The sequence below is a fragment of the Cajanus cajan genome, chromosome 6 (genome assembly GCF_000230855.2).
Source record: "Cajanus cajan strain Asha chromosome 6, NIPB_CcT2T_4, whole genome shotgun sequence".
Classification (NCBI taxonomy): domain Eukaryota; kingdom Viridiplantae; phylum Streptophyta; class Magnoliopsida; order Fabales; family Fabaceae; genus Cajanus; species Cajanus cajan.
Genome location: NC_138522.1, coordinates 14,571,794 through 14,582,224, shown reverse-complemented (window position 1 = coordinate 14,582,224; position 10,431 = coordinate 14,571,794). Strand labels below are relative to the sequence as shown.

Here is a 10,431-nt window from a genome sequence, read left to right as displayed (position 1 = left end):
AATACCCTTGATACTTGTAAACAATTTTGTGGAAGACAAAAAAAAAAACGAAAAAAGATGGGGTACGTGGTTTCTCATTATAGGAAATATGATTTACTTTGTTCAACCATGCAATCCCCAGGGGGCTACCTATCTATCTAGTCAATGAGAAACCTGTCGCATAAAACAATTTTCTAAAATATAAAAATTATCATGAACAAAACATGTGACTAAAATTCGAAAATTAAATCCTCATTATACAGCATGGATCTGTTTATATTTCATGTTAGGTAAAAAACAATTAATTGAGGTTTTGAGGTCAGAATATCTTTGTTCTTCCCCAATTATATAAATATTCAAGAAGAAAGCAAAGTGCAAACAAAGGCTATATAGGTAGCAACATTAAGAGGTGCAGAGATGTGGATGACACAGCAGGGTGGGGTAGTTATCGTAAGATCTTAATAAAACTGGAGTTGTATTTAGCAGTTTTTCAGAAGCGAAGGGTTAAAAGGGCGTGTTTGTTTCTCATGAAGCGACAAAATATTTAAAGGAGTTAAAAGCTAAATCAGGTAATGAAGAGGTCCTATTTAAACAACGGATCTTATATTCTCTCCAGTTTTGTAGCCTGCAGCAATCTGCACAATTTGCATTTAATTAAAGGCTGTCTTTTTATTTAATGATCGATGCAGAGAAATAATGATGATCGCATCTTCTCTTATGAAACCCCAATGAGCAAGTGAACAACCCCTTGTCCTTTCAAATTCAAGGAACTGTGGTATATATATTTATGCTTTTTGTTTCATTTTCATTGACAGCTTCTAGCTGTCTCTGCTGCTGCTGGGTAAGTCAGGTAACAATTAATGAGTTATGTAGATTTTCCAGGTGGTGTGGTGAAGTTTCCATGCCATTAATAATACATCATGATCATATTGCTAAGTGTATCTTTTCTCAGAATATGAAAGAAAAAGAGGGAAAAAAAAAAAAAAAAGTTCAGACAGATGAAGGGTTAAGAGTTTTCACATGTCCAGAAAAAGCTCTTTCTTCATTATATTATATAGTTCATTTCATTCTTTTTTAGTGCTTGGTTTGGTTTGTTATATTTACCCTTCTCAAACTGATTACTAACTCTTCTTGGCCTCACAGGATGGAGCCACCTCATGTGATGTTGGGAAGTAGTGAAGAGGAATGTCACAGCAATGAATCTGGATGGACCATGTACATTGGTTCCCCCAGAGACGAGGATGATGCACATTGTGGTGATGAGGAGAATGATCGTAGCATGGATTATGATTATGAAGGTGCACAAGCTGACCCAGATGCTGAAAGTGACGATTCTATGGCTTCTGATGCTTCTTCTGGCCCAAGTCATTATGGAACAATTAATCCATTGGGGAATGGCTTCACAAATTTTGAGCCAAAGGAGGAAGTGGAGTCAGATCACAAAGCAAGTAAATCAAAGGTGGAGGAGGAAAGGGTAGTGGAAAAGAATGAAACGCTGTTCATCAATAGCCAAGGTAAGGCTCCTCATCAAGTTCAGAATGGTAGCAAAGTCAAGGTGAATAAAAACCATAGGGTGGGAAACAGGAAATAATATGTAATATTTGAAGGATTTTATATGGCAGCAGGTTTAGCTTGTTTTCTTAATAGGTTTTAGTATTTGTTGTTACAAATTAATTACCATGTATTGTGTACTGTGTTTCGTTTCAGAGACATATATAATGTTAAAATTTGAATCAAGAAAATGTCAAGGCCCCACGTTAATTAATTAGCTGCAGCATGCATAGATTAGTGGCATTTATGCAAATCTGGTTAATTTCTAAACATCACTTGCTTTTTTTTTTTTCATGTCTAGTACTATAGTTTATGTATCATGAACAATAGGTTATGACGTGTATAAGGAGTTTGAACAGTGAGTCAAATTACTATACAATAATTTTAATGTTTAGCATTTTGTCGTCTTTAAACAAGGCGTAGTTAGAAAATACTCCAAATTGCATGGATGGTGACTTAACACCGAAACTTGGTTGGTTGATTTAGTCAAAAAAAAAGCAGTTGAAACAGGAGGAAAAGAAAATTGCTAAATATACAAAAAAAAAAAAAAATCATGACAACTGTATTTGATTTGATTTGATTACATGATTAGTCCTTGGGAAGTCACTTTAATAGCAAAAGAGACGATGTCTTTATCGTTGATTAAAAAACAAGGAAGTGGACAATGGAATATTAAATATATTATTTGTTAGGGATTCATATCATTACGGGTTGCATGATATGTCTAACTAACTTGTCACTCATGATTCTTGTATTTGAAGGTTAATTAGGAACTCATTACTGGAGGCATGATGCGTGGTGCGTTTATTAACTAAATAATCCTTCATGATTCTTGTATTTGAAAGTTATTTATGCGTGGAAGTTGAACATCAATTTTTCACATGAAAAAGTATATCACCACAAATCAGATTTTAGGAGGGGAACAGTTAAGTAACTTATTATAGGAAGAGCATGTCATTATATTGGATTTCATATTAAAAAAATTATATATATTAATAATAAAATTATTGGATAAATCAACTTCTATATATTAAAGACAAATTTCTATTTTGTGTAAGAGTATTTTAGGATTTTTTCTTTAATGAAAAGATTTTAGAAATTTTTTAAAATTCTTATCTAATTTAACTTTTATTTATTATAATTATTTATGAATTAAATTTTGATATTTTTAAAATAAATTATCAATAAATAATATTATTATTATACTACAATATAAATTATTTATTAAAAGTTTAAAATATAATTTATATGTTTAAAAGTATTTTATTGGTTTAATCAAATTTCACATCACTTTTAAAACTTTTTATTCTCAACTTCTTTAGAAATATTATTTTCAAGGATATGATTCTTGAAATTTAGTATATATAAAATATGTTTGATTATAATATTTAACTTTTTCTAGGAATATGTTTACAATTAATCAAACATAATGAGAAAGTTTAATTTATTTTCAGGGTGATGGTGCAAAAGTTTTATTTTTACATAGTTTTATAATATTTTTTTAGATAACGTAGTTTTTATACTTGCGCAAATAAAAAATTGTAGAAAAAAAATTATATTTGCACAAATCAACAATTGTAGAAAAAAAATTAAGTTTTATACATTGTGAAACTTTTTTTTCTACGAATATTTAATAAGAATTTATCCTATATCATTGTATCATCTTATATGACAACAACCTGAATTCTTTTTTAATGATTGTGTAAAAAAGCTTTTTTATTTAATTGCTACATATTTAAAATTTAAAATAATGTAAAATACAACTTCAATTTAATCTTTTATTATTAAGTCAGTTTTAGTAATTATCTAAATAAATTAAATTAAATACTTTTAGAAATATTAAAATATTTTTTTTAATTTGTCAAGTATTATTATGTGAATCAATAACTCATTAATTTGAATGGTACTAAATTTAATTTTTAAAAGTATTACTAAAAGTAGTCACTCAGATAAAAAAGACAAAATATTACAAATTTCGGAGATGTATTCGGTTTTTAAAAGTACAGTAGTACTCAGGGAAAATTATAAACAATTAAAATCTTTAAGTAATTAAATGTTTGCAATTTTGTTGCCATACGTACATATAAATTATGATTGAATTAATATATAATTACGTGCATGGGGGTTAGAAAATTTCAATGCTTTATGCTAAGATGAATCTCCATCATAATTAAGTATTTCTAAATCATGTCCTCTTTGTCTCTCTGGATTACACCCTGCTTAATTCATTGATAAATCTTATAAACCTCAAATAAAGGAAAAAGGATTGTATAAATGTTAATGTGACATTTAAACATGAAGACGCTGTTTCTGTACCTGTGTTTTAGGTGCTGGTGCTGAGTTTATCTCCGATAATGTCATACATATAGAAATTATCATTATAAATTTAATATATCTAAATATAAATATATTTAATATATAATTAGATTTAAAAGAATTATAAAAATTGATGACAATATCTGTGGTATGGACCGTGCAGAACATGACATGTGAAGGAAACTCGTAGCAACTAGCTAGGTTCCATCATCAAACATATGAACATCTGGTAGTGCGCCTCGTTCAAAATATGGGGGTACAAATCATTGATGACATGCTTTGAGGACAAGGTCGCTTTCCATTTGGAAGCTCCTGCTGGCAGATATAACCAACCACGTCACCATATATTCATATCATTATTTTCTCTACCATGCCCATCTACATGCAAATGTTAATCCAGAATATTACGCCACCCAAAACTATACAGAATAAAATAATAATGCCGATGGCATAGGATTATTCCTTCTTTTGGAAAAAAAAATGAAGTTTGTCTACACCCTTTAGGATTTGTTTAGTAAAAAAAAAAAATACGTAAAAAATAGAGTAGGAAAAAATAAAAAAGAGATAAATAATTGAGTAAAAATAGGTTAAAAAATAGAGTAAAAATTTTGTTGTTTGATTAAAGAAAAATAGATGAAAAATAGGTAAAAAGTTAAGGTATATATAAAAAGAAAGTGATAAATAAATAAAATAGAGTAAAAATGAAAGAAATAGAAAATAAAATATTTTTAAAATGGATTTTTATTAATTATTTTATTTTAATTAATTAAATAAATAAATTATATAATTAAATAAATAATATTTTGAAATAAATAAATAACTAATTAAAAATAACTCAATAATTCTAAATTAATTTTTTTAGATTAAAAAATAATTAAAATAATAAATTTATATTAATTAAATAAATTTAAAGTATATAAACATTTTCAAATATAATATAAAAAGTTTTGTAATCAAATAAAAAAAAAATTGTATTCAATAGAAGTTTCGAAATCGAATAAAAAAAATTGTAATCGAATTCGTAAGATGTTAAACTACTAATTTGTAATTTGAAGACTACTACTTCTCTAGATCTTAAACTAATTTGCAAGATGTTGAGGTAAAACCTCATCGATAGTAATACCTACGAATGAAACTCGCTCAATGAAAGATTGCCAATGGAAAGTGAAACGTCGATTTCTTCTTCATCTGTCATGTTAGTGGAGAATTCAATCATGTTGACGTCTTATTTCAACTTAAAATAAGTAAGTTATTTCCAAGTTTAAAGTTTGAACATCAAATAAGGTACAATTTAAATAATATACGCGTCACAAGTGTTTTTTTTTTTTTTAAATCACATGTAACACTCTAAATTTTTTAAATAAAATAAGAATATATGCTTTTAAATTAATTAAATGTGTTTTATATATGAAAATTAAGAAGAGTTTTATGAAAATAGGATTATATAATATATATATATATATATATGTTATTTTAGGATTATGTTTATTTTAATTAATAAAAGATAATTAGAAATGTTTGATCATGTGTTTGTTTCTTTAACCTAAGAATGGATTTAGGAGATATCAAAGGGTTAGTCCATTGGTTTTCACTTTTAAGTTATGTGCTTCTTATTTTCGCTTCTCTAAATTTAGAGACACTAGGAGAGAACACTCAAACTATAAGAAGGAATTGCCTCAAAGATCCCTTGCCATCATCATATATTTATCAAGGTTAGGAGAGTGAGTTACTCATTCATGGATGCAAGATAATTATTGAGTAATGGAATTGACTCCCAATCTTCTTGTTTGGTGATTTGTGTTGCTTATAAGGAACTTTGAGAGCTCCTTAAATTGCTTGTGTGTTTATGACTTATTTTTGAATATTTTTATTATTTTTGTTGGAAGTGAATTGCGCTATGAAAGATTTGTATGTGTGAATTAGTTGTTGATATAAGTTATTGTAAAAAAAATCCTTATGTTATTGTAGAAACTCCAAATTTATATAGTAGAATGAAGATCGGATTATATGACTAGAGGTTGAGTAATTAGTGTGTAAATTGAGTAACAAATGATGCAAAGGAGTAGTATTAGGCTTCAATTCATGTTTTGACCGCTTGGGATGGATTGAAAGTGAGTTCATACCTTGTGCAATTTTTGCAATTTCAATAGTGGGACACAAAACTACTATCATGTTGGGCATGGGGACAATGGAAAGGGTAGTTAACAAGTTGATTAAGATTTTTTGTTTGGTGTTGAAACTCGAAAAGCACCGACATTGTCATAAATGGCCTGGTCCTCCATTTGAAAATTTCATCAGCTTTGAATTGTCCGAAGATCGAACTTTATTCTTGCTTTTATTGTTAACAAGAGTTAGAGACCACTTTAGTATTGTTATTTGCTTTTCTTATGTTCAATAAGATATTTGTAATGAATTGTTCTTTGTTTTATTATGTTGGTGAAATGTGTAAGTGAACTTTGCAAAAGGACAATAAATGTTGGGTAGGCAATCACATAATTTTAATTTAAATGAATATTGGGTTTATGATACCAAACAATAAATTATGTTTCACCCATAAATTATACAAGAATATCTATAGGTGACTTCAAACATGAGCCTCCTAATTTTGGTTTGTTAGTTCAATTTTTTGCTAGATCTAATGTGGAATTGTGTATTGACTCATTTTTTGTTTTTTCTTTCTTTCTTTCTTTCTTGCTTTTATGACCTCTTAGTAAGGTATCTTGTCTAATGTTTGAGGTCATAACATAATGTGGTGATGATTCTAGTATATTTCTAATAATATAAATTTAAAAGAGGATTATATGAGGTCTCATTGTGTATACACACTTGAAAATGATACTCATCCTTTAATAATTTCAATTATGTCATTATACTATTACTCAAAAGAATACATTTGGAACTATCTTAGTTATTGTGCCTCAAATTGACACTAACAAAGAAAACAAAGTTAAATTAAAAATCACCTCCAAAAGGGTGCAAAACATTGCCACTATGAGCCTTTCCTTTTCTGCATTTACCATAACCATGTGTACTAGGCTTTGGAAAATTCCATTGCTTAGAGTTTATTTCTCCCATTCAAATCTTGATTACATCTTGATGCTTAAAATGTATTTTTTGCATTCAAATATTAATTACATCTTAATAGTAATAACGTGATTGACATTGAGGTATGTAATATGATATTGAAATATGCGTGTAATACAAGAGCATGCTAATTGGTGTATGTGATATGATATTGTAATATGATTGTGATACAAATTCAAAATTGTACTCTTTTATGAATGTTAAGTGGAACATTGAACAAAATTTTGCACAACACTTAACCTAGCAGTGGAAAATTAGTGCAATAACTTTTATAGCTATGTAAATTCAATTACTACTTGATATAATTGTGTCCTAATTTGATTTTCTTAAGCAAAGGTTTATGTAAATATGTGTCTATCATCTTGAAAATAGCACAATACATTGATATAGTATACATTTCAATTAGTCAAATATGATCATATCATGCAGACATGAAGTACTAATATTGTTTTCTCTTTATCCTTTTATAGAAAACATGTAAGACTACTAATCACTATTTATATATTATCGATTTACTCTTTAATTTAGTCATTTTATTGAGATAATTACAAGGAAGCTTGAGCACCATAATTACTAAGACACATTATGTTTTGTTGACTCAAGCATATACTACAAAAATCTAAAGTCAAGTTTATTATTGTTAAAAGGCCAAGTTTGAGCCTAAGGCTGAGTTGTTGCAACTCGAAAATTTCTGATCTTGCGACCTATGGTTTAAACATCCTTTTGAAAATCTCATCAATTAAGAAATGCTCGGAGACCAGACTAATTCTTAATTAATGATTTTTAAGAATGAGTTCATGGAGTCGCCACCAATGTTTTCCTCAAAACATTGGAAAAAGAAAAGGCTTTTAAAAGTCCAATAATGGCCTTGATAACCAGAATTGGGTTCTGGGGTCGGTTACGTGAAGGGAAGGTATTAAGCACCCATACAACGCCCTTAACCGGTACCCTATGATGAAGTTAGCATAGTAAAAATTAATAATATAAATATTTAATCCCCTTTGTGAATGGTTATTTACATGCTTAAATTTAAATTAACCGATTAACCCTAAAATGTCTACATGGTTGCTTTTATTATAACTATTTAAAAAAATAAGAAATAGAAGGAGAGAGGAGTGTTGATGGAAATACCTCTTGTCCAAGCTTTATTAGATCTTTAAATATGGAGACTTTTAAGCGCTTTTTGGCGACCTAACACACTACAAGTTCCTCACAAAAATCTCAAGAAATACAGAGGAGAAAGAAAGAGAAATTTCGAGCTCTAAGGAGTCTTAGACGAAATTTTCTAGCCCTGAGTACAGTGTCTGAGTCTACTATTTATAGACATTAGAAATGGCCAGAATGGCCCGTTCTGGATTCAGAAAAGCCCATTCTAGAAGTAGAACGACCCATTTTGAATTCAAATTTAACTGATGATAAACTATGCTGGAACGACCCGTTCCAAACTAGGATTTTAGGTCTTTTTAGTAACTTGGAATGGTCGTTCTAGTTTAGGAACGACCTGTTCCGAGTTGGGAATGACCTGTTTCGATTTTAGAACTGCTCGTTCTGGGCTATTAAAACTAGCTTGTTTGAGCTTCAAGCTTCCTTGTTGTCATATGGTGTTGCCTCCATACATTGGGATCTCCTCCTCTTCATAGTAGACGTCCATTTCATTGCTTTTGTTGGTCTGGACGAAATTGGGTGTCTACATGATTTCGAGCCTAACATGATAATAAAAGGCCAAATTTGAGCCTAAGGCTGATTTCGAGCCTAAAATGACTTTAAAAGGCCAAGTTTGAGCCTAAAGGCACATTCAAGCCCAACATGATTTTAAAATAATTTAAAAAGCCAAGTTCAAAGCCTAATCGATCTTAAAAAGTTGAGTTTTAGCATAATCCTATTATAAAGATTGAGTTTAAGCTTATTACTTAAAACCTGAGTTTGACCATACTCTTATTATAAAGGCTAAGCTTGAGCATGTTCTATGAAAGTCAAGTATGAGCTTAATCTTATTAAAGGTTGAGTTCGAGCCTAAAACTTATTTTTAGAAGTTGAGTTTGATCCCACCTTATAGAGCTTTAGTCTAAGCTTATACTATAAAATGTCAAATTTGAACCCTGGACAATGTGGTTAAGGACACAAGTCAACACTACTACCACTTTGCCAACCAATGAGCTTGAATCATTAAATTCAAATACAATTAAACCATAAAAGGTCAAGTTTGAGCTTACTATGATTGAATTCGAAACCAAAACTTGGTACTTTTTAATGGTTAGGAGTGAATTATGACAAAATTTTTGAAAATTGAATGCAAGGTCACAATAAACAAATTGAAGAAAGATGAACAAAAAACACTAGGTTAAACACAAGCTTTAAAGTGTGATTCAAATATTATGAAAATTGATAAGGAGTTGTATAATTTGTAACAAAAAAATGAGATCAAGAGAATTGAGTTGAATATTCCTTGATCAAAATTATTAAGTTCATTCATAAGGTTGAATGTTGAGTTATCTAACAAAACTTGAGTTCAAGCTTAGAGCATGTTTAACTCAACCAAGTCGACCTTAACAATAATTATATCAACTTTCAAGTATAATTATCTCAACCTCTAGTATAATCAAAGTTAAAATTTTGGCATATATCAAGTTAATAGTTTGGGGGCTTGAGGTATTTTTCTTAGCCTACACTAAACTTGTTAATAAAAATACAAAAAAGAAAAATTAATGAACTTAATTTTATATGTATCAATCAAAAATTCAAAATTAAATTTATATTTATGATATTTAAATCCTTTGAACAAGGCAAATGCCTTGAAAAGAGAAGTGTTTTAGAATTATAAATAATAGTGTTGTTATGAAAGTATTAGAACTTTTGTGTATGTTCATCTTAATTTCATAAAATATTTTTTTTTCAACTGGATGCTCAAGTTTTTAAAAGGTCGAGTTCGAATTCAACCTAAACTTGTACAAGGGTAAGTTCAAACTTGAAACTTAGTAACCATGAATGATAAAAACCAAATCAAGTCTTAATATCATAATGTTGAGATTAGACATACACTTCAAATACATCATAAAGTCATTTGTAAATATTTTAAGCTCCTTTACTTTTTCAAAGCTTAGAGCTTGACGGTTTGCGTACTATCTAAGAAGATAAGGTAACCAACTAATAGTCAATCTCATAAATAACCACCTTCTTAATAGGTAATCACCTATCCCATTAACATAAAACAAGATAAGTATAGATTGACTTTGAATTTTTTTTTAATCTTGAACTCTAATGAATCATTGACTAACTTGATCGTTGAAGTTCTGTTTACAGGTATCCAACTAGTTTTTCCAAAGAAAATTTAGAGAAGAAAATTGAAATCAAAAGAAATGAAAAAGAAAGATAAATATTAAGAACTTCATCTTAAAAAAAGAGTATAGATTCACATACTCAGATCTTATTATATTTTGGTAAAAAACAAGTTCTAAATTAATTTTAAGTTTATTTAAGTTAAAAAATACCACACCAATTCCA

At 28.9% G+C, this 10,431-nt stretch overlaps 1 protein-coding gene across 4 annotated transcripts; it reads left to right on the top strand.

Moving 5' to 3' along the window:
• Positions 1 to 276: 276 nt before the first annotated feature.
• LOC109818238 (uncharacterized) lies at positions 277 to 1,744 on the top strand. Of its 4 annotated transcripts, none has more exons than XM_020383670.3 (3): positions 277 to 548; positions 669 to 820; positions 1,123 to 1,744. In XM_020383670.3, exon 3 carries the CDS (start codon positions 1,124 to 1,126, stop codon positions 1,568 to 1,570), a length of 447 nt encoding a protein of 148 aa, XP_020239259.1. In that variant the 5' UTR covers positions 277 to 548; positions 669 to 820; position 1,123; the 3' UTR covers positions 1,571 to 1,744. The 4 variants fall into 4 exon arrangements, with proteins under 4 accessions (XP_020239259.1, XP_082932913.1, XP_020239262.1 ...); XM_083076787.1 differs by having other exon boundaries at positions 278 to 548; positions 669 to 829; XM_020383669.3 differs by having other exon boundaries at positions 280 to 548; positions 669 to 754; positions 1,123 to 1,721.
• The last annotated feature ends 8,687 nt before the right edge of the window (positions 1,745 to 10,431 follow it).

What these genes read in the sequence shown, in the direction of transcription:
- LOC109818238 (XM_020383670.3), top strand. Translation starts at nt 1,124, where the DNA reads ATGGAGCCACCTCATGTGATGTTGGGAAGTAGTGAAGAGGAATGTCAC.